The sequence below is a fragment of the Aquarana catesbeiana genome, linkage group LG03 (genome assembly GCF_042186555.1).
Source record: "Aquarana catesbeiana isolate 2022-GZ linkage group LG03, ASM4218655v1, whole genome shotgun sequence".
In the NCBI taxonomy this organism is placed as follows: domain Eukaryota; kingdom Metazoa; phylum Chordata; class Amphibia; order Anura; family Ranidae; genus Aquarana; species Aquarana catesbeiana.
In genome coordinates this window covers 427043686-427068153 of record NC_133326.1, presented here as the reverse complement: position 1 = coordinate 427068153, position 24468 = coordinate 427043686, and the positions used below count along the sequence as shown (strand labels likewise).

At 44.0% G+C, this 24468-nt stretch overlaps 1 protein-coding gene across 7 annotated transcripts in view; it reads left to right on the top strand.

The window, feature by feature from the left end:
* Positions 1 to 23113, top strand: part of HNRNPAB (heterogeneous nuclear ribonucleoprotein A/B) — a 258340-nt gene extending 235227 nt beyond the window's left edge. For 4 of the 7 annotated variants that reach the window (XM_073620769.1, XM_073620770.1, XM_073620765.1 and 1 more), the window contains exons 7-8: positions 18344 to 18499; positions 22550 to 23113. In XM_073620769.1, coding sequence (XP_073476870.1) covers positions 18344 to 18499; positions 22550 to 22620 — 227 coding nt within the window. In that variant the 3' untranslated portion in view covers positions 22621 to 23113. The remainder of the gene's footprint in view (positions 1 to 18343; positions 18500 to 22549) is intronic. The other 3 variants (XM_073620767.1, XM_073620772.1, XM_073620771.1) reach the window with 3 other exon arrangements.
* The last annotated feature ends 1355 nt before the right edge of the window (positions 23114 to 24468 follow it).

Below are 24468 nucleotides of genomic sequence, written 5' to 3'. Positions count from 1 at the left end.
GACATGGCAAGCCAGGGTGAGTCATTGGAAGCAATTGGTGGTGCAACTGCTTCACACTTCAGCCCCTATATACATGACTGAAGATGCATTTTCTTCTGCCCTGCAGGGCTTAGAAGGAAGATTAGCAGCTTTAATCACATCCTCCATTAAAGGAGATAAGAAGCATGCTAGATCCCTCTCTCCCACTCCAAGTTGAAGTTTCAGCTTCACAATCTGAGATACAAATCCTTACGGACATGGTTCGCTCCATTTTCAGAGTCAGCTGAAAGTCTGGTTTCTTCTTTGGGTTCCTTGAAACCTTCACAACCAGTGCATGCGTTTCCAGTCCACACATTACTAGAGAGGCTTTATACCGAATGGGATCATCCGGATAAGCATTTTCTCCCTCAAAGAGATTCTCAGTTTATCCTTGGGGGGGGGGGGGGAGAGAATCACCAAAAAATGTAAAGTTCCAGCAGTAGATGCTGCAATTTCCAGCGTGAATAAAAGTTTAACTTGTCCAGTGGACAATGCACAAATGCTTAAGGATCCAACAAAAAAAAGTTGGAATTCCTGTTAAAACCTTTTTTTTCTTTAGCAGGTACTGTTGCTCAACTCAGCTATAGGCATCTGTCAGTCCTTAAAAGACCAGTTCAGAGGCCCTTAACGAGCTACCTGCACAACAGGCCAGTGAGTTGGCCGATTTACCAGAAGCATTATGTTTTGCCATAGATGCTATAAAGGATTCTATTCACCAGGCGTCTCGCCTTGCACTTGTGCTAGTACACATGCGTAGGACCCTTTGGCTAAAAGGTTGGTCTGTCGAAGCACCCTGCAAAAACCTACTGTCTAGTTTCCCATTTCATGGGGAGCGACTATTTGGCGATGATTTGGATAAATACATCCAAACAATTTCCAGTGGAAAAAGTACTTTTTTTGCCAGTCAAAAGAACGTATAAACGTCCTTCATTTAAACGGACTATCGCTCCTGTGGCAAGCGCATCCGCCTATAGGCAGTGGTGACGGCTCAGATTCCAGAGGAAAATCGCAGGGTCAGGCCCAGGCTCAAAAGAAGACCTGGAGCCGCAAGACTACAAAGCAGAATACTAAGACCTCTTCATGAAGAGGCGTCTGCCCTCACCAAGGTGGGGGGAAGACTTCTGCATTTCGCAGAATCAACTCAGGACAGATGGGCTCTCTCCACGGTGCCTCTAGGATACAAACTCCCACCATCTAACTTTCTGTGATCAAATGTTCCCAAGGATCCAGGGAAAAGACAATCCCTGTTTCAAGCATTAGACCGATTATTGACTCAAGGAGTAATCATACAGATCCCCACAGAAGAACAAGGTTTAGGTTTCTATTCAAACCTGTTATGGTACCAAAACCGAATGATGTCAGACCCATTCTGGATCTAAAAAATCGAAATCTGTTCCTAAAAATTCGCTCAAAAGATTTCCCACTCACCAAAGGTTTCTGCGATTCGAAGTGGAACAACGGCACTTTCAGTTCGCGGCCTTACCCTTCGGGCTAGCCACAGCACCACGGCTATTCACAAAAATACTGGCCCCACTTCTATCCAGGTTGAGGGCACAGGGCATAACAGTTTTGGCGTACCTAGACGATCTATTGTTAATAGACCAGTCAGTGACTCGCTTAAGGCAAAGCGTACGAATTGCGACCAGTTACCTGGAAAGTCTCTGTTGGATCCTCAACCTAGAGAAGTCTTCCTTTAAAACCAGTAAGAAGGCTGGATTACTTAGGCTTGATCATAGATACAGCCCAGAAAAGGGTGTTCTTGCTCTAGCAAAGATCAGCTCCATACAAGAGCTGGTATGGATGGTCAGGTCAAAAGCAAATCCTTCAATTCGCCTTTGCATGAGGTTGTTAGGAAAGATGGTAGCTTCATTCAAAGCAATCCCCTTTGCCCAGTTCCATTCAAGACTGTTGCAAAACAGAATCCTCTCTACTTGGAACAAGACGATCCAAGCTTTGGACTTGCCAATCCGGCTGTCCCCAAGAGTCTCTCAAAGCTTCAGTTGGTGGTTACGAAGCCAGAATTTGCTGAAGGGGAAATCCTTCAGACCAATAATCTGGAAAGTAGTAACGACAGATGCCAGCGATGGGGAGCAGTACTAGAGGAGACGACTATCCAGGGACAGTGGTCAAAACGCGAAAGAGCCCTGCCATCAACATCCTAGAGATTCGGGCAGTGTATCTGGCTCTGAAAACCTGGACCTCCAGGTTAAACAATTGTCCAGTGCGGATTCAATCCGCCAATGCCACGGCTGTGGCCTATATCAATCACCAAGGGGGCACCAAGAGTCTCTCAGCTCAGAGAGAGGTGAACTAGAGGTCGCCCGATATATCGGCCGGCCGATATTTGGCTTTTTTTACTTAATCGGCATGGCTAATTGTGCTGATAAAAAAAAAAAAAAAAAAAGCCGATTATACCTTCAGCGGGACTTGCAAATGACTTCTGTAATAGAAGTCAATGCAAGTTTCCTGAGGTTATCTGTGGAGAGGATTCTCTCCTCCTCTGGGCAGCCTGCCAAGTCTGATAAGAAGATACATTGCATCTCTTTCAGGTTCTTTTATCAATAGACTGAACTCCATGTGGAGGAGTTCTCAATTTAACCATTTAAAGACTAAATCTTTTCTGACATTTGTTGCTTACAAGTAAAAATCCTGTATTTTCTGCTAGAAAATCACTTGGAACCCCCAAACATTATATATATTTTTTCTAGCAGAGACCCTAGGGAATAAAATAGCGGCTGTTGCAATATTTTATGTCACGGTATTTGCGCAGCGGTCTTTCAAAAGCAATTTTTTTTGAAAAAATACACTAATGAAATAAAAAAAAAAAAAAAAAAAAAAGCAGTAAAGTTAGCCCATTTTTTTTCGTCCAAAAGTTTTGATTACCTGTTTTTGTGTATTTAATATTTAAGATAGTTATTTTTTTTTTAATCTAAATTATACATACAAGTGAACTGATTGGAGGTTTGTTTTGTTTAATAAATGTTAAAATTTTCTGTATCACTTATTACTTAAGGCTGCTTTCACACTGGAGCGGGCATGCGTTGACGGTAAAACGCTGTTAGTTTTAGCGGCGCTTTACCGTCATTTTAGCGGCGCTATTCGGCTGCTAGCGGGGCGCTTATAACCCTGCTAGCGGCCGACGAAGGGGTTAAATGCGCCCCTGAAGCGCTGCTGCCGAAACGCTTTGCAGGCGCTTCGGCAGCGGTGCGCATTCATTTCAATGGGCAGGAGTGGTGGAGGAGCGGTATACACCGCTCCAAAGATGCCGCTTGCAGGACTTTTTTTTTTGACATCCTGCCAGCGCATCGCCTCAGTGTGAAAGCACTCGAGCTTTCACACAGACTGCAGGGGAGCCGTTTTACAGGCGCTATTTTTAGCCCAAAAGCGCCTGAAAAACACCCCAGTGTGAAAGGGGTCTAACTGTTAGATTTTATGCGATGAAGGGGAAAAAAAAAAAGAAATCGGCCTAATATATCGGCCCAAAAAAATCGGCATCATGTATCGGCCATCGGCCACCGCGATTTCTAAATATCGGCTTCGGCATCGGCCAGAGAAAAACCCATATCGGTCGACCTCTAAGGTGAACCATATCCTAACTTGGGCACAAAAGAATGTCCCATCCCTATCGGCAGTTTTCATTCCGGGAGTAGAAAATTGGCAGGCGGACTAGTCGCCAGCAGTTATTCCCAGGGGAATGGTCTCTTCACCCCGAAGTGTTTCAGGCTGTTTGCCAAAGATGGGGGGACTCCAGGGGATCCACTCGCATACGGAACAGATGCGCTGGTAACTCCGTGGGATCAGTTTTCACTGATGTATGCTTTTCCCCCGATTCAGTTGCTGCCTCAACTTCTTTACAGGATCAAGCTGGAAAGAAAGGTGGTAATTCTGGTAGCACCAGCATGGCCCAGAAGGTCATGGTACGCAGAGATCGTAAAGATGGCAGTGGCGGGTCCTTGGCCTCTCTCACTAAGGCCAGACCTGCTATCGCAGGGGCCGATATTCCATCCTACTTTACGAACGCTAAATTTAACGGCTTAGCTATTGAAACCCACGTTCTCAAGAAGCGTGGGCATTCCAGGTCTTTTATCTCAACTTTAATCAATGTAAGGAAACCCGTTTCCAGAGCTGTATATTATAGAGTTTGGAAAGCTTACGTTTCCTGGTGTGAATCCAAGGGTTGGCACCCTTGGCAGAATCCTTGCCTTTCTACAATTGGATGTAGAGATGAAGTTGGCCCTAAGTACTATTAAGGGCCAAATCTCAGCCTTATCAGTTTTATTTCAAAGACCGCTTGCCACGCATTCTTTAGTCTGGGGTTTTATGCAAGGGGTGATGCGGATTAATCCGCCAGTTAAATCACCTTTAACCCCTTGGGACTTTAGTTTTGTCAGTGTTACAAAAACCACCATTTGAACCATTACAGCATGTTCCCTTAGTCCTTCTGACTAGGAAGCTGATATTTTTGGTTGCTATATCCTCAGCAAGGAGGGTTTCAGAATTGGCTGATCTTTCTTGTAAAGAGCCATATTTGATTATTCATGAGGACAGAGTGGGGTTACGCCCTCATCGAGGCTTTTTGCCAGAAGTGGTTTCAGGCTTTCATCTGAATGAAGATATTGTGCTGCCATAGTTTTTCCCAAAACCATGTTCCAAGGAAGAAAAGTCACTACATTGTCTTGATGTAGTGAGAGCAGTGAAAATCTATTTAAAGAAAACTGCTCAGATTCGAAAGACTGATGTCATATTTATTCTGCCAGAGGGTCCTAAAAAAGGACAGGCAGCGTCGAGATCCACTGTTGCTAAGTGGATTCGGCAAGTTATAATTCAAACTTATGATTTTAAGGGGTAAGATTCCCCCTATTCAAGTTAAGGAGCACTCTACCAGAGCGGTTAGTGTTTCTTGGGCAGTGCGTCACCAGGCCTCCTTTACCCAGATCTGCAAGGCTGCAACTTGATCTTCGGTCCATACATTCACAAAATTTTACCAAGTGGATGTAAGAAGGAATGAGGATATCGCCTTCGGGCGCAGTGTGCTGCAGGCAGCAGTATAAGTCCTCAAGGTCTGGGGGTGCCCTACGGGTTGTGTCTCCCTCCCCTCAAGTAGCATTGCTTTGGGACGTCCCACTAAGTAAATACTTGAGGCTCTGTGTCCTATGATGTACGATAAAGAAAATAGGATTTTTAAAACGGCTTACCTGTAAAATCCCTTTCTTGGAGTACATCATAGGACACAGAGGTCCCGCCCCTCTTTTTATGGGGTGTCCCGCCCCTCTTTTTATGGGGTGTCCCGCCCCTCTTTTTATGGGGTGTCCCGCCCCTCTTTTTATGGGGTGTCCCGCCCCTCTTTTTATGGGGTGTCCCGCCCCTCTTTTTATGGGGTGTCCCGCCCCTCTTTTTATGGGGTGTCCCGCCCCTCTTTTTATGGGGTGTCCCGCCCCTCTTTTTATGGGGTGTCCCGCCCCTCTTTTTATGGGGTGTCCCGCCCCTCTTTTTATGGGGTGTCCCGCCCCTCTTTTTATGGGGTGTCCCGCCCCTCTTATTGCTTGGCTACAAAATCTGAGGACTCCTGGAAGGAGGAGGGGGTTATATAGGGGAGTCAACTTCCTGTATTGGGTGTGCCCGTGTCAACACCTGAAGGTAGCTATAACCCACTAAGTAAATACTTAATGCTCTGTGTCCTATGATGTACTCCAAGAAAAGGATTTTACAGGTAAGCTGTTTTAAAAATACTATTGTACTTGGCTCCTCTGTGCAGTTGGTTTTGCACAGAGCAGCCCGGATCCTCCTCTTCTCCAGTCCCTCTTTGCTGCTCCTAGTCCCTCCCTCCTTTGAGTGCCCCTCAGCCAGCTGCTTGTTGCAGGTTGTCACCCAAGCTGAGTCAGAGCTCTTTGTATCAATTCAGACATGGAGCCCCGACCTGGCCCCGCCCTCTCCCTCCCCTGATTGGCTGACTGACAGCCGTGGGAGCCAATAGTGCCGCTGCTCTGTCTCAGCCAATCAGGATGAGTGCACTGGATGGCTGAGGGGATCATGGACATTGCTGGAGAGAGGCAGGCTGCTACACACAGGTTTTTTATATCTTAATGCATAGAATGCATTAAGATAAAAAAAAAACCTTCTGCCTTTACAACTCCTCCTTTAACTTGTCCAGTGGATAATGCATAGGGCTTGAAAGACCCTGTTGACAAGAAACTGGAGTCATTATTAAAGACTTCCCTTTTCTTTGGCCAGTTCAGCTGTTCAGCCAGCTGTCGCAGCAACTGGAGTCTGCCAGTCCTTAAAGGAATAGGTCAGACGGCCTGATGAGCCGAACCGGGAGGATGATCTTGCTGTAAATAGGGCAGATATTCCTTGAGCACTATGTTTTGCTGTAGATGTCTTCAAGGATTCTATACAGCAAGTCTCTTGTTTGGCTCTCCTGTCTGTACACATGCACAGACTTGTGTGGCTTAACAACTGGTCAGCCGTGCTTCCCTGTAAGAAGTTATTGGCAGGGTTCCCCTTCCATTTGATGATCTGGACAAGTACATCCAAAACATTTCCAGAGGAAAGAGTTTTTTCCTGTAAAGAGAAGGACCAGGCATCCCTCGTTTAAAACCTCGGACTTCCTCCAGTATTTCAGCGACTAAAAGGCAGTTCCGCCTCCAACAGAGCCATAGGACCAGGGTCAAGTTGCAGGGCCAGAAAAACCCTGGGTCCAGAACTCTTCTAAACCCGGCACCAAGCCCTCCTTTTCAGGGGATGGCCCCACTCTTATCGGGTGGGGGGAAGACTGCTCCAATTTGCGGACATTTGGAAAACAGTAGTGCAGGACGAGTGGGTCACCTCCAACAGTGTGCCACGGTTACAATGTGATCCAATCCTTCGGAATGGAGTCAGTCTACTCGATTTTGTAGCCTCGCTCCAGATGGGAGACTTGTTAGCCTCTATCGATATCATCGACGTGTATTTACACGTACCTATCTTTCAGCCTCATCAGAGGTTCCTACGATTTGCAGTAGAGGATTGCCATTTCCAGTTAGTGGCTCTGCCCTTTGGGCTTGCCACAGCACCTCGGGTGTTTACAAATATCCTAGCACCTGTACTGGGTCTTTTAAGGGCCCAGGGAATCTTGGTTCTCGGATACTTGGACAACCTCTTGCTCAGAGATCACTCACTACGGGCCCTTTAACACAGTGTAGCCTGCACAGTGCCGTATTGAGAAAACCTGGGCTGGGTCATAAATAGTGAAAAGTCAGTCCTGAGACCAACTCAGAGTCTTAAGTATCGGGTGCATCAGGTAAGGGACACCAGGCAACTCTCCATTCGGCTCTGAGTCTTCTGGGAAGGATGGTGTCCTCCTTCGAGGCAGTTCCCTACGCTCAATTCCATTCCAGGCCTATACAACAAGACATATTGTCAGTTTGGAACAGGAGAGCAGAAGCCCTGGATTTCCCCATGTCCTTCTCTCCCCGGGCACGCTTAAGCCTAAGCTGGTGCTTGCAGGATTGGAACCTGCAAAAGGAAAGATCCTTCCTCCCCGGTGTCTTGGAGAGTATTTACCAGACACCAGTCTCTCAGGCTTGGGAGCGATCCTAGAGGGGCTCAGGGGAGATGGTCAAGGGCATAGCAGGACCTGCCCATCAACATCCTGGAGTTATGGGTGGTATGTCTGGCCCTACGGCCCTGGACGGTGGAGCTTCAGGACTGCCACATCAGGGTTCAGTCTGACAATGCCACTGCAGTGGGCTATATCAACCACCAGGGTTGTACCAGGAGCCATTCAACTCAGGAGGTGAACCACATATTAATCTGGGCAGAGGGACATGTGCCAGTTCTATCTGCGGTCCATATCCTGGGAGTAGAGAACTGGAAGGCAGAGTATCTCAGCCGCCAGCAGATCTGCCCGGGGGAATGGTCCCTACACTCAAACGTGTTTTGGGACATCTGCCAGTGTTTGGGATGGCCAGAGGTCGATATATTGGCATCTAGGTTCAACAAGCTACAGCAGTTTGTGTCCTGAACAAGGGATCCACTGGCAGTCGGAGCAGATGCTCTAGTAGTTACATGGAACCAGTTCTCCCTGTTTTATGCGTTCTCCTCGATCCCTCTCCTTCCACATTTGTTGCGCAGGATTCGGAGAGAGGGGGCTCCATTCATCTTGGTGGCACCAGCCTTGCCCAGAAGGCCCTGGTTCCGTGAGATTGGCAATAGACGGGCAATGGATGCTTCTGCACCGCTCTGATCTACTGTCTCAAGGTCCTATATTCCACCCCAATTTACAGTCTCTAAATTTGACGGCATTGCTATTGAAGCCAGGGTATTAAAGGATCGTGGCATCTCAGGACCAGTGGTGTCTACCCTAGTGAATGCCAGAAAAACGGTCACTAGGAAGATCTATTCTAGGGTCTGGAAGTCTTTTATATTGGTGTGAAGCCAGAAAATGGCATCCTCGAAAATATGTGATTGGGAGAATTCTCTTTTCTACAGTCGCCTGTGGAAATCAGATTGGCTTTGAGTACAATCAGGGGTCAGATTTCGGCCTTGTCAGTATTCTTCCAAAGGCCCTTAGTCTCCCATTCATTGATCCTAACCTTTATGCAGGAGGTAACTCATTTGCTTCCCCCCGTTTGGTCACCTATGTGTCCTTGCGACTTAAACCTGGTACTGTCTGTTACAGAAACAACCATTTGAGCCGATCAAGGAAATTCCATTAGTCTTGCTGTCACGCAAGCTAGCCTTCCTGATGGCCATCACCTCGGCTAGAAGGTTGACGTAGTTGGCGGCCCTTTCTTGCTGGGAACCATACTTGATCCTTCACCATGACAGAGTTGTGTTACAACCTGTTCCATCCTTCTTGCCCAAGGTGGTGTCAGCCTTTCATTTGAATCAGGACATTGTTTTGCCGCCTTTTTTCTCTCCGCCTCATTCGCCGGAAGAGAAATGACTGCACTCCTTGGATGTAGTGTGGGCGGTCGGTTTGCCTAGATCTGCGGAGATCCAAGGATCAGACTGCTTTTTTATTTTACAAGAAAGGGTTAGGCAGCTTCCATTACCAATTGAGTCCGCCAGTTGGTCATTCAGGCCTATGGTCTGAAACATAGGGCTCCTCCCTTTAGGATGAGAACTCATTCTACCAGGGGTGTAGAAACCTCCCTGGGGCTTTTCGCCATCAAGTATCTGTGGCTCAGATTTGTAAGGCTGCTACGTGGTCTTCAGTGCATACGTTCACCAAATGTTATCAAGTGGATGTTCGAGCAGCCGAGGATTCTACTTTCGGACGCAGTGTACTGCGGGCTGCCATATATGTCTGATGGCTATTGTTTTTGCAGGGTGTCTCCTTTCCCTCAAGGCTATTGCTCTGGAACATCCCAGTATAGTGATGGCGAACCTTGGCACACCAGATGTTTTGGAACTACATTTCCCATGATGCTCATGCACTCTGCAGTATAGTTGAGCATCATTGAAATGTAGTTCCAAAACATCTGGGGTGCCAAGGTTCGCTATCACTGTCCCAGTAAGGGAATAAAAGCCTTGCTCTGTGTCCTGTAATGTACTCAAAGAAAAAGATTTTACAGGTAAGTATGACAAAAAAAATCCTGTTTTTTTTTTTTTTTTTTTTTGTACCAGCCAAAAGTACTTTTTACAAAAAAAAAAAAACAAACAAAAAAGGTGAACATATCCATTAAGTCAACCCATTCTTAAAATGTACATGAATGATTAGGAGACCTGACCTCTGTATAAGCTTCATAAAATCAATTCTCGTCAACATAAATGCTGCTCTTGTGACCCAAAGCCTATGTAGCTAGTCCTCATATGGACTCCTGCTACGGGCAAATATGGCTACTCGTGTGCAAATATTGGCTTTTCAAGCACTCTGTGGAGCATTTGTATTAAAATAGTTATTTACGTTAGATTAAAAATTAGTTGTAAAGGCTGTAGGTTTTTTTTTTTTTTTTTTTTAAATCCTCTGCATGCAACTTCCCTGCCCCCTTATACTTACTTAAGCCCAATCTTGATCCAGTGCTGTGCCTGAGAACAGAGGCCTTTATTGGCTCGGAGTCTATTACAACCAGTGACCGGGGAGTGGGGTTTGAGCCCGCACGAATGCCCCCATAGCCAAGCAACTTGCTATGGTGGGCATTCGGTGGCGGGGAGGAGTCAAGTGCTCTCGGGGATCCCAGAATTCTATAACTCAATGGATAGTTCCAGTTTAGATGATCCTATATGAAAAGCTTGTGAATGACCAGAGAAACTTCTTGCAAATACCGTAATTTGGGATGTTTGAAGGCAAAGAAGGTGCTTCAGTCTTACATCAATAGTTTGCAAGCTATTGGAGAGCATAAGGGACCTGATCCAAGAATTTGCTGATGAAAACCGTATCATTGATTGTAATCGTCATGAATTTATGAAGAATCGTTCTTGCCAGACCAATCTATCATTCTATGAGGAAGTGAGCTGCCATATAGATAAAGGAAGACCTGTGGCTCGGCTGTTATACCGGAGGAGTGGGAGGGGACATCCCCCCCCTCCCACCGCTGTTACCGGGCCTCCCGTGCGATCGGGAGGCCCGGTGTCCTTTCGGCTGCCTTCGGCGGCTGGGGGCGGGCTGGAACGAAGCGGCGAGCGACTTCGTTCCAGCCTTCTCGTGGTAAACGCGGAAGCGACGTCATGACGTCACTTCCCGTTTACTCGGCTGCCAATGGCGCCGAATTTAAAAAAGTACACAGTATTCAGAATCGCCGTTTTCGGCGATCTGAATACACATCCCTCCATAAAGAGTACCTGTCACCACCTATTACTGTCACAAGGGATGTTTACATTGCTTGTGACCGCAATAAAAGTAAAAAAAAAAAATTTTAAACACAATTTATAAAGTACAAAAATAAATAAAATAAATAATAAAAAAAACATTTTTAAAGTGCCCCTGTCCCCGCGAGCTCGCGCAGCGAAGAAAACGCATACGGAAGTCGCGCCCGCATATGTAAACGGTGTTCAAACCACACATGTGAGGTATCGCCGTGATCGTCAGAGCGAAAGCAATAATTCTAGCCCTAGACCTCCTCTGTAGCTCAAACCTGGTAACCGTAAAAAATTTTTAAAGCGTCGCCTATGGAAATTCATAGGTACCGTAGTTCGTCGCCATTCCACGAGTGCATGCAATTATAAAGGGTGACATGTTTGGTATCTATTTACTCGGCGTAACATCATCTTTCACATTCTACAAAAAAATTGGGGTAACTTTACTGTTTGGATTTTTTAAAATTCATGAAAGTGTCACTTTTCCAAAAATTTGCGTTTAAAACACCGCTGCACAAATACCGTGTGATAAAAAATATTGCAACAATCGCCATTTTATTCTCTAGATTCTCTGCTAAAAAATATATATAATGTTTGGGGGTTCTAAGTAATTTTCTAGCAAAAAATACGGATTTTAACTTGTAAACACCAAATTTCAAAAATAGGCTTAGTCATGAAAGGGTTAATTTATTCATAAATGATATTGAGGCAGTTTGCTGACAATACAAAGCTAAGCAGGGCAATAACTTCAAAGCAAGATGTGGAAACCTTACAAGAAGACCTAAATAAAATAATAGGGGTGGGCAACTACATAGCAAATGAGGTTTAATGTTGAAAAATGTAATGTAATGCATATGGGTGCAAAACATACGAACGCAAGTTACTCGCTAGGGGGAGGACCTCTGGGAGGATCCAGGATGGGGGTCCTAGTAAATACAATGCCAAGCTGCTGCGTGCAAAGCCAACAGAATAATGGCATGCATCAAAAAGGGATATACTCAAGGAATAATACAATAATTCTCCCACTCTACAAGACTCTGGTCCGGCCTCCTCTGAGTATGCTGTCCACTTCTGGGCACCAGTCCTCAAGAAGGATGTGCTGGAACTGGAAAGAGTTCAGAGAAGGACAACAAAGCTAATAAAGGGACTGGAGGACCTCAGTTGTGGGGAAAGACTGCAAGCATTGAACTTATTCTCTCTAAAGCGGAGATGCTTGAGAGGGGATATGATAGCCATATACAAATACCTTACTGGTGACCCTAACATAGGGAAAAACGTTTCCGTCGGAGGGGGTTTAAAGACACGTGGCCATCTATTGAAATTGGAAGAGAAGAGGGTTATTTACTACTTTACGTTAAGGATGTGTAATTCTCTTCCACAAGCAGTGGTATCAGCAGGGTGCGTTGATGGTTTCAAAGAAACTATTCGACAGGCATCTTAACGATCACAGCATACAGGGATATTTGCGATTTACTATTGACTTGCATACACACACACACCACAGGTTGGACTGGTGTCTTTATTCAACCTTACCAACTGTGTAAGATTATAAAAAGTCTGCTCTCCAACCTTCCCTTTGCCTATTCCACCTAGGCCTCATTCTGGAAACAGGATTTTGTTACCCAAAAGGAAGGTTTTTTTTTTTTTTTTTTTTGCATGCATTACCTGCTCAAATGGTAAGACCAGAGACATCCCTCAGTGAGATTGAGTTTTGGGCCTTATGATAGTCTTTCTAGATGGTCCGCTTTGCTTTGCTTCCATTCAAATTCCCTCCTACACACACCGTGTTTAACCAGCACGCTCTTCTCGATCTCCCAATGCTCCTTTCCAACCAAACAAATTCCAACCAAACAAATGGGATTTCCAATCCCACCCTATGTAGGATGATAGATACCAGCCTGCATGTCATCATCTGAGTGTTTATTTCAGGAAATGTGGTCACCCAGGGAAGCCAAGCTTCCCATCATATTGGAACTCGGCAAAATAAAAAACATGACCCACTGGACCACCCATTTTTGGTGCAACCACTTGCCCCTTGGTGGCCGATCTAGGCCAGAGCAGTGGGGTTAACAGGAGTTGGACAATCCTTAATAGAAGTCTGATCATCATGGGTAGAAAAGCACTGTAAAATTTTCTCTGCTGTTCACATCTCAGGAGTGGACAACTGGTAGGTGGATTACCTCAGTCTTCACAGCCTGAGCCAAGGGAAATAGGCTCTTCAGTCTTTATCTGGAAATCAGGATATCCACATCTGAAGTTCCCGATTTTCATATAAAACAAGTTAATCCTGATTTTGTAGCCAGGACATAGGATCCTCATGCCACTGGCATTAGATTCTTTGTAACTCCCTGGACTCCATTCCAGTTCATATATGCCTTTCTGCCAGTGCAGATTCTGCCTTGACTACTCCGCAACAGAGAGAAACAGATTCTGATTGCATCAAACTGGTCTGGAAGAATCTGATACAGACATTCTCAAACTTTGAGGACTCTTCCTGGCCACTTCAAACAAACCAGACCTTCTTTCTCTGGACCCCCTGTTTGATCCCGCTTCTCAGCACTGACTGGCTTTTACAGCATGGCTGTTGAATGCCAGATCTTGAAGAGACGGGTATCTGACTTATTCTCACGTTATGAATAGACACTGGTAGAGAAATGTTTTGTACTGGGAAATCTTTATTTGCCTAGTGTAAGCACAAGCAATTGAGTCCTATAGATTACTATGTGAAGTGCATTTTGGCCTTCCACAGTTGAGACTAGACCAGAATTTGGTCTCAAGTAGTAATTTTTAAGAGTTAGGTTTCAGCCTTGTCCATTTTGTTCCAAAATCCTCTGGCTCAATTTTCCCTCCTAAAAAGCTGCTTTCTTGCAGCAGTACTTTGAATGGGGCCTGTTGACACAGTTTTGCTTGTCTTATTGCCCACCTTTCTTATTGCTTGGGGACATCCCAAGGTCTATGAACATCTGACCTGTGGGCTTTGCCCTAAGGGTGTGTCATGAAAAGCTTTGCCAGTGTCCAATCACCTGAAAGAAAGTGACCTTTAGTGTGGGGTCTGTTCCCTGTAGGCCAAGATGTAGGATTTACTATCAAGTAAAAATTGTGTGCTCCTAAAACCAGAGGAAACACCCTCTTTGTAACCACCATCTGATGCTTTTTATATTCCATAAAATATTATCATACATCCCTTTTTTATGGGTCTATGCGTTTTGAGAAATAAATCTGCTTCCTCAGGACTAGTGTCTGCTTCCACATGGAATGACTGCTCAATGCTATATACTGTTTCTTAGAAACAGTGTAGTTGCTAAACATTGTGACTTTCCCCTTATTGAAGGCCATGCTGCATTTGTCAACATACCTGCGAATGGGCCCCAGCAAGGTATTTGCTGCCATTGCCATGTGGTACCACTGCATGTGTCTAAAAGGTTCTTTTGAAAATCCATTGAGGCAGCAACTGTGGGAGGGGGGTTCTTCCCCACTATGCACAATCGTACCTCCCTATTGAATTACCTGGAGCGGGTGGGGTTGTATGAATACCCCATGACGTGAAACCCTTGGTTTTTCTACTGTTCTGTAGGTGATGGACCTTTTTTTTTTTTTTTGAGAATGTTCTATGCTTAACTACTTCTTCACATTCTTCTACCTATCTTAGGCAATCACTCTGTAAAACCTTGGGAACCTTTCCCAGACTTCATACTGTGGCGATGGCCTGATATGTTGCTTCTGGAACTAGATTCTGCATGGGCACACTTAGTGCAAAACATAGTTCAGGTGCTATACAGGTTCAGGGGCATGGTCCATTTTTATGGTTCCTAGACTCTGAAGACCTCTCAAAGGGAATGCCCACTATGTCGGGTGAAGCCTGGACTCGTTCAGAGACCAGCAATGTGGGATGGTAAGACAGGTTTGTCTTCTAAATAGTGTGTTTTTATGATTAAAACTCAGGGAAAATGGGAATTTTTATTGGACCTGATGTTAAAATTTCTACCATTCAGAGCTTAGGTGGATGACTAGGTGTTGCATCACACTACAGGTCACACTTACCACATGATTACCACCAACTTCTGCCCAGAGAGTCAGTGCAATCACAGTGCCACGGAAGTGACCTATATCGATCAAGCACTTTCCAGCAGTCTGACATCCCATGAGTGGACAGTTGGAAGGTGGATTGCCTCAGTCGTCACCACCTTGTTCCTTTACCTTGACTCTTTTCCTCAGAAATTGAGGGCCCCAGAGGTTGACATCCAGGCCTCCAGGTTCAACAAGTTACCAATGTTTGTGACCAGAGCCAAGGGTTCTCTAGCATTGGCATCTAATACTCTGGTAATCTCCTGGACTTGTTCAGGTTAATATGTGCCTTCCCTCAAGCTCAAATTCTCAACTACTCCACAAAATGGAGGGCAACATTGAAGTCTGACTCACGAAGAACACACGCTGTTAGATTGAACAGCAAGGGGCAATATTTAATATGCAGCTCCAGAAATACTTTTCCATCACTTGTATACTGGTATGAGTCGGGTTTTTATATTTTGTGGAGCAGGAAGTGGCTTTCCCGAATCAAACATGGTGGAAGTTGATGTTCTCTGACGCCCTATTTGTGACGTGTATTAAAGGCAGCATTTCCTGGAAAGTAGAGGCTGTTGTGGTGTCTTGGTGCCCGGGAGGCTATGTGTGAAGGAGTTGGCGAGATGGATGGTTTATTTGAGCACTTACCTAGGACAGCTTATCTGCACTATGAAGCCTTCCTCTTTTATCCCCTACTGAGTGGCAAACTCCCAGGACTATCTCCATAAAAAGACCCTAGTTTGGGGTGGTTTATTCCTTGATCCAGGTGTTCAAGACTGGCAAGAAAACGCTTACCCTTGGTCGCTGGGGCTGGATGAGAGCTTATCCCCTGAATTAAAGGACACAAGGTGGAGGATATTGTTGCCGGCAGGCTGATGCATCAGGCTCTTATGATCTCTATAATTTGAGGTCCAAATGATCCGGTAAGCCGCATTAATGTCATATGTTGTGGCTGCAAGAACATCCTATTTTTCTGAGGGTTGAAAAGTTTATTCATATTTATATCATCACTTATATGGACCTTTGTTTCATAGCACTATTGATCTAGGCCCTTTAAGAGGTCTCAGTGTCATCATTGCTCACATGGACTTTTTGTTTGCTTTTTTCATATTATACTAACGGATGCTTGTTCACTTGAATATATGAATTGTTGTTTTTACACAGTTATATATTGTGACACATACTACTTTTATGGTGGTTTATGGCCACATTTATTCACGTATAAGTTCACTGTTTATTAATTAGCGGATAATTAGTGGATGCGCGCTTGTTTCTTTTGTATTACGTGTTTTTGGGCTTTTTGTATTTAGGCTAACACCAGCAGCTGCACCTTTTTCTTTTTACATGGTTAGCGCAGAAATGCTTTTCTTTTTAGTTATTTTGTGTTAAGAAAATCTATGTTCCAGGCTCTTCAGGATCAATTTGAATCACAAACGCACTCAAACTAGTTAGGAGAAAACCCCTGGCCTCTCCCAAATGGGTCAGACCTCCTGTATCATGGCTTTGTGTACCATCATGCTCCTTAGTCATTGGCTTTATAGCCGTGGCTGTTGAAGGACAGAGGTATAGGACGTCATTTCTTATAACGCAAGGCCAGAACATCCACTTAAATCTACCACTTTACCAGCTTTTCTGAAGTCGGGCATGACCAAAACTTTGCACCAAGTACTCTTAAGGCAATTTCACAAGTATAAAGCGGTCTAACCACCTTGGGAAGAAAGAAGGGTTTTAGACATATATGGGCATATTAGCCTTGCACCTAAATTAAATTATTGTCCTTTATTCCTTGTCTAGTTCCCAAACAACTCAAGGAGATTGCCCTCCATTGTCTAGCTCCTGAACATCTCAAGGAGATTGCCCTCCATTGTTCGGACATGATCAGAGCTGTCAGTCTGAAAGTTACAACCTCTTTATAAAAATACTTTATCAAGACCCTGTTGACAGGACTGGCATTGTCAAGTATATGATTGTATAAGCTTGTATGCTAAAGGATATTGCATTCAGATATCAAGTGTTTATTGCCCAACTGAAGACCAGGTAGTGGCCTTAGAAAGCGAACACATTCTTACTACTGGGTGGGTGGATGTTCAGGATTCTGCAGATGCAGCCTTCAGCCACAAGGTTTCTTTCAGCAGTCCTTGGCCTTTTTTCCGTTTTTTGTTGGCACGGTTCTGTTTGCCTTGTTGTTCACTCTTCTAATTGTCTGGGGATGTTCCAGCCTCTCCCCTGTACTGCACAGCTGATATAAAAGGAGTTTCAACTTCTACAAGGGACAGGCCACCTTCCCCTCAGTTTTTATAAAGAAATGCAGAGTAACAAGAGCAGAGATCTCGCAGGATGTGATAAAAAATGCCCAAGGGGTGGGGGGGAATTGCACAGAGGCTTTGTGTCCAAAAGCTTGAAGGTAGCCTATAACCCAATGTTTATGAATATCCAACCAGTGTCCTGCACTGGACTCCAATTTATTTATGGGCAAGTCAAACTTGTAATTTTTTTTTTTCCCAGTTGGCGTCCTTGTGACAGCAATAAAGTGAACCCCCTAATAGCAGGTGACGGACTCCTCTTTTTATAGAAACCTCAGGCATCTTTTAGACCCCAAATGTCTCCCTTGCCCTCCACTGCTGCCCAAATGTCTCCCTTGCCCTCCACTGCTGCTAATCAAAGATTGTGCTCGTTTAGCTGCTTCCCCTGCCACAGTAGCCAGAAAGTGGCTGATCTGAACCCAGAAATGATATAATGCATATTTGGGTTTGTTGATTGCAGAGATCTAGGAATGCTCTTTCTTCTGGCACAATATTTTTACTGCGGTTCTGGGCTCGCCCAGATCGCATTTACATGAGACGATTGCCAGATTTAAAAAAAAACACAATACCAAGCACATGCCTTCTACAGCAGCCATAAGCTTATTTTAACCTCTTGTCTACCAAGGTACATTTTATAAAAGGATATCGAAACGTGGATCCCAAAACAATGTAATATGATTGGACTCGCCAGTCCTTAGATGTGGTACCTAGCAATAGTTTTCTTTTCAACAGAAAATTAACTTCACTTTGCCTGGAAAAAACAAACACTGTCTTAAGAGTGAATTGTAGCCTCCTTGTAAAATCGGTGCACTAAACAATTTCCTCAGTTTTCCCAACTATCTGCTTTAACTACAAATTAACACCTCCCTATGTAAGGAGATGAAGAAAAGAGGATAGATTTAATCAAATTGGCAGAGCAGCCTGGGGTAACTATGATGGCTTTCTCCATAGAAGCGGCAAAGTGAGTGAGCATAGCCTCCCTGGGACAGGATTGGCTTGCATGATCATCAGGTGGGGTAATGTCTGAAAAGCTAATAAAGAACCCACATCTAAGCATGGTAAGCTGCAAAATTTGCTTTGATTTAGTTGCTTTTTTTATTCAAATTTTGCCATCCCTACAAACTTAAGAACCTGTATGTTTTTAGAATGGATTTTCTAAAGTATTAAACCATAATTTACAGGTCAAGGACAGAACTGGAATCAAGGCTATAACAACTACTGGAGTCAGGGTTATGGAAATCAAGGCTATGGATATGGCCAGCAAGGTTATGGAGGCTATGGCAGCTATGACTACTCTGGATATGGGTATTATGGATATGGGCCAGGATATGACTACAGTAAGTACTGTAATCCATAAATATTTGCCACACTTTAACTTTTTTCCTTGTCCATTTCAAAGTCTTTCGCTATTAAGGTTATAGTGCTACCTACAGAAAGATTAAAAGCTGGCAAACTGTAGACCACTTCAGAATAGCCCCTCCCACTGTCAGTATATTTCAGTTTGCTGTTGTCTTAGGAAAATGTGTCATCCTAATCGTGCATCACAGGGCACAAGAGAAGTCTTGGACCATTAGGTTATACTCCATCTTCTGGTGATTGAACACTGGCAGTGCCAAACATAACGCCTCCCACTGCCAACATTCCTTCGTTTTTTGCTTTTTACAATTTGGCACTGAGTCGCATTAACTGACAATTGCACAGTCGTTCGACGTTGTACCCAAACACAATTGAAGACTTTTTTTTTTTTACTACAAATACACTTCTCTCCCTCTCTCCCTCTCTCTCTCTCTCTCTCTCTCTCTCTCTCTCTCTCTCTCTCTCTCTCCCTCTCTCTCCCTCTCCCTCTCTCTCCCTCTCTCTCTCTCTCCCTCTCTCTCTCTCTCCCTCTCTCTCTCTCTCCCTCTCTCTCTCTCTCCCTCTCTCTCCCTCTCCCTCTCCCTCTCCCTCTCCCTCTCCCTCTCCCTCTCCCTCTCCCTCTCCCTCTCCCTCTCCCTCTCCCTCTCCTCTGCCTTTTGACTTGGCCATGGCCAAATATTCACGAAGATGATGGCACTTGAACTGGCTCTCCTATGAGCCTTTTGGAAGTCTGCTGATGTTGAAAATCGAGATGGCTTTGGGGCCATTGTGCAATAGGCAGTTCCCATGCTAATGAAATCTGGAAGCTATCTGTGTATTGGGTATTTTGACTTGCACAGCACTATCTGTTTTTATACAATTGAGTAGCATTATTGGTCTCCCATTGATTTTATATCATATGGAACATTTAAAAACAAATTTCATGCACATTTCCCTGAGTGGCTGTCGCTACTGTGTCTCCCCGAAAATAAGCCCGGGTCTTATATTAATTTTTTGCAACCAAAAACACTAGGGCTTATTTTTGGGGTAGGGCTTGCAATTAATCCCCAGTGTGAACAGCGTAAAAGTGCTTGCAAACTGCCAGAATCCTTGTCATCACAGCAGAGTATAATGCAAAGGGTATGTATTCCGTGACCCGCTCGGTCTTCCCTGGCACAAGCACTGCAGAGGGAGGGGGCCCGAGAGCCTCAAATGACAGCTGGCAGAAGAGGGGAGCTGCAGGGATTAGCTGAGCGCAGTACGGCGCTTCCGTGACCCACCTACCGCTCTCAGGCTTGCAGAGGGGGGGGGGGACTGAAATTCCCCGCTGGGAGAAGGACTACTCCAGCAGCCCACAACCAGCGGGCTTGTTTTCGGTGTAGGGCTTATATTGCAGCCCTCCTGGAAAATCAGGGTAGGTCTTTCTTTCAGGGAAACGCAGTATGTATGGTGGATTGAAGTGACAACATCAAATATGCAGGATCTGACCTAACTACTTTCAAGTGCCACAGGACTTCTCATTGTAAGGGTCATACCATTTCGGTAAACCTTTTGATTTGGACACTAGTATGAGAGCACAGGAGTGCGGCCTTGTCACTTGGAGGATTTTTTTTCTACACCATATGAGGATTATTTAATCCTGAATTCTGTTTTTTTTTTTTTTTTTTTTTTTTTAGTTTGCTTGCGCATTCTTTTATAGCCGCACACTTTGGAATGTTATAAGTTTTTGTTTTATGATCACTGCACTTTAGTTTTTTGTTTTAAGAACTCCATCTATTCGCCCATGTTACACCCATATTTAAGGTGTAAGCATTGTCTTGTTACGGGGGAAATTGACCAGGGACTTCAAGCTAGAATTATGCTCTCAGCTGCCTTCTCAGTCCATGTTTTCCAATCTGGTGTCACCGCATGGATTACCAGATCTCCATGCAGTCCTTTTGGTCCTTCTAGAGCAGGGGGTAATGACCAGGTAAAATGTCATGGGCTCTGCTCCAACCCTTTGGCTCCCAAACCAAAAGGACCTTGACCCATCTTGGATCTTAAGTCCCTAAATGTGTTTTGAGCCCTGAAATTTTTTATCATAACATGTCAAACGGACTTTCTGGAGGGCACACTGAAGTTTCTCCCTCCCTTCTGGACACCGCTCAGACCACAGACACTTCAGTCTGATCTTTCTATTCAAGAGCCTTCCAACTCAACTTCTGCAGTTCTAGGTCCGATTTGTAGATGAGTTTTGAGACTAACCCAATTTTACTGTTTCACTCCAGTCTTCTACAGCACAACATAGTCATTGTGGGGCAAGTTTCCAGTCTGTAATTCATTAACAGAAGATCTTGTGCTGACCTGTTGGCTCAAGAATCTGGCTTTTTTGAGTCCATCCCTCAGGTCTTTTGAAGATGGTACCAACTGACAGCAGGTGCTCGTGCTGAGAGAGCAGTCACCCTGTCAGAGCTGGGGTCATGGTTGGCAGAGTCTTTTTTTTTATCCCATCAAACATTTTGGAACTTTAAGCTGTATTAAACCCAAAAATGTAATCTATTACAGCTTACAAATTCATTAGATGTAGTGGCTGCATTGGTTTTCTTTAGGCTTTCCCCCCTATTGATCTGGTCAGTAACACACCTCTATTAGAGTGCCCCCACTCTGAATGAGCCCAGGAGGAACCTTTTGGACAGCAGCATGGTTGGGAGGGAGGGGAGTGTTGGTTTCTGCTAGTACACCTAACTAATTAGTCAAGCCAAACTCCCGCTCAAACTTTATAAAGTTTTGAATAAAACTTTTCATTGTAAGCATCCCTGTCTGCGTTAAATGGTTTCTCTTCCCTGTAACTGCAAGAGAGCTTGTTCTTTTGAGACTGGCTGGTTTATATATACACAGTATTGTGCAAAAGTAACAGACAAAAGTTATACTACATCATCAAAGTCTCTCCCAGGCAAAGATTTCAAAGACTGGGGTTTCAAGATGTGGTGTTTGAAGCTTTTGAAGAAGCACAAGAACCGGCAAAGTTGGGAACTATAGACATTGGTTGGCCAAGGAAACTTAATGCGGCAGATGCGACACAACATGCTCCTTTCCCTTCGACATCAGATGTTCAGTAGTGCCACCAGCACAGAATTGTCAGAAACCAGTGGGACCTAGGTACACCCATCTATGGTCTGCAGAAGTCTGGCCAGAAGTTGCCTTTATGAAAGAATTATGACCAAAAAGCCATGCCTCTGACAGGGAAACAAGGCTAAGCAACTCAACTATGGTCATACTCAACTGAGGTATAGACAAATAGCAGCAGGTGCTTTGGACAGACAAGTCAAGTCAGAATTTGGCTGTCGCAGAAGGCAGTTTGTTCGCCAAAGGGCTGGACCGTGTCTGCAGGCAACAGTGAAGCATGGTGAGGGTTCCTTGCAAGTTGGGGCTGCATTTCTGCAAATAGAGTTGGAGATTTGGTCAGGATCAATGGTATCCTATGCTGAGATATGCAGGCAGATTGCCATTCCATCAGGGAGGTGTGTGACTGGCCCCAGATTTGTTCTGCAGCAGGACGATGACCCCAAACATACAGCCAGTGTCATTAAAAACTACCTTCAGCATTAAAAACAAGGAGTCTTGAAAGTTATGTTTTGTTCTCCACAGCGCCCTGATCTCAACATTTGAGTCTGTCTGGAATTACATGAGGGACCGAGAGATTTAGGCAGCCTACATACACAGATCTGTGGTTGGTTCTCCAAGATGTTTGGAGCTTCCTACCTGCTGAGTTACTTCGAAAACTGTGTGCATATCTACTTAGAAGAATTATAATATAGGTATATTTATTATAGTATATGTATAATCTTTACACGTACAAATGGCTTGATTTGCACTTTAAGGATTTACATTCACAGGATAAGCTTGTAGAGGAAGGATTAATGCTGGGCTGGATGCTCAGTAGGCAGATAATGTCACATGCCTCTATATAACTCTATAAAAATGTTTTGCAATGGTTAAATACCCCGTGTTTGGTGGAACACTTTACACAATTTGTATATTTTAGGCTTGACAGACTATTTGTTTGTTTTTAGGTCAGGGCAATGCAAGCTACGGAAAAGCCCTTAGACGTGGTGGTCATCAAAATAACTACAAGCCATATTGAACACTTCAGGTATGCAGTGGCAGTATCAGCGTTGCAGAGAATATGGAATTCTGACTGGATATTGTATTACACCTAAATTAGTACAAACTGACTTTGTTAGGCTATCATGTATGATTCCCTGGATCTGTTCAGATGTTAATCATTTTTTCAAGAGATTAATTGCCGATTTTATCACTAGGTAAAAAACTGAACTGATTGAGGTCTGCTTAAAACTGCAGCTCTGCTTCTTGGGACTGCCTCTTGGAGTGAAGTATGGACTCTGTTACTCCAACTGTACAGAACAACTTGTCCTAGGGAACCAGTGTCATTTTTTCACTTTTTTTTTATTTTGTATTGTTTTGTGTCATACATTTCCAGTTCTGGAAGTGTTAATTTTACTGTACTTTTTGGTACCTCTTTGGATTCTAATGTATTGTAAGGTATTTTACATGTGCGGATTCTCCATAACATTTTTGAAGCTATCCAAGCTTTTGAAATAAAACAACTTTGAGTAGCCTGTCTCAGTGTGTGAAAATTGTGTATTCAGTGGATTTGAAACAAAACAAGCTCTACACGGTACAATCCAACTAAATCCCAAAAAACTCTGCAATATACAGTACATAATTAGCTGCTATGCTTTATAACCTAATATTGATGATGCAAAATGTATCAGGTATAGCCCAGCACTCAATACCATATCCTCAAAACAAACTTCCAAAATATATACAACTTTCTAATATTAAAGTGCAAACCATTTAATAACTTCCGTGCAGGGATATTTACGTAAGGAAACAATTTATACAACTGAAACTATTATTGTACAAAAATACAGATTGAATATCTCCTGGCAACAACATTGTCATATAAAATGTTAATGAGGTCACCTAATGTGTAAAAAATCTATTAAATCAACATTGTAGTGAATACGGTCTTTGTAATAACCTTTTTGGCAACTGCTGGTACCATTTAATTTGCACAAATGTATAAAGACCACTGACAAAGTCAATTGCAGTGAAAGTAGATTCCGCCCCTGGTCCCCTTTTCCACCTACTTTTAGTTGCCATTGTAACAAGATAAAATGGTCATGGTTATGGCTGATCGGTGTATAGGGTCCCACTGAGTCAATAAACACTTCTGCTGCCTCTTGCATTTTCTGATGTTCCATCATGATTCAGAATCCAACCTTAAAGTGGTGTTCCGGCCGAAATGATACTTTTTGAATAAAAATACCCCTATAATACACAAGCTTAATGCATTCTAGTAAAGTTAGTCTGTAAACTAAGGTCTGTTTTGTTAGTTTATAGCAGTAGTTTGTTATTTTATAAACTTACAGCAGGCCGTGGCCATCTTAAGTGTGGGCATCTGAAGCCAGACTGTATTTCTTCCTGGATCTCATCCTTGCAGATCTCGCACATGCTCAGTGCAGCACAAGCAGTGTAATAGGTTTCAGGTCAGGTTTCCATAGCAACGGCAGTGTCAGAGGAAGTTGCCGCCCCTTCCCAGAAGGCATTGCAAACAGGAAATGATGCGATGGTCTGCGGCCAGGGAGGAGGAAGTGAAAAATGAATACAGCAGATATACAGTAAGTGCTGAGAAAAAATTAAAAATATCCAATTCGTTTACAGTGCACAGTTTAGTGAGGGATGCTGAAGAGTTGTAAAAGTGGGTGGAACTCCATTTTAATTCCAAAAAAGTTTGAATGCTGTGTAAAATCTACATAGATACAGATTGCAAATCTCATAAACCCGTGTTTTTTACACAGTAGAAAAGATATGAAATGTTTAAACTGAGAAAATGGTACCATTTTCTTGCTCAGTATTTTTGAGTACAAGGAATCGGTTACATCATTGTACATCTTTGTTTTGTATA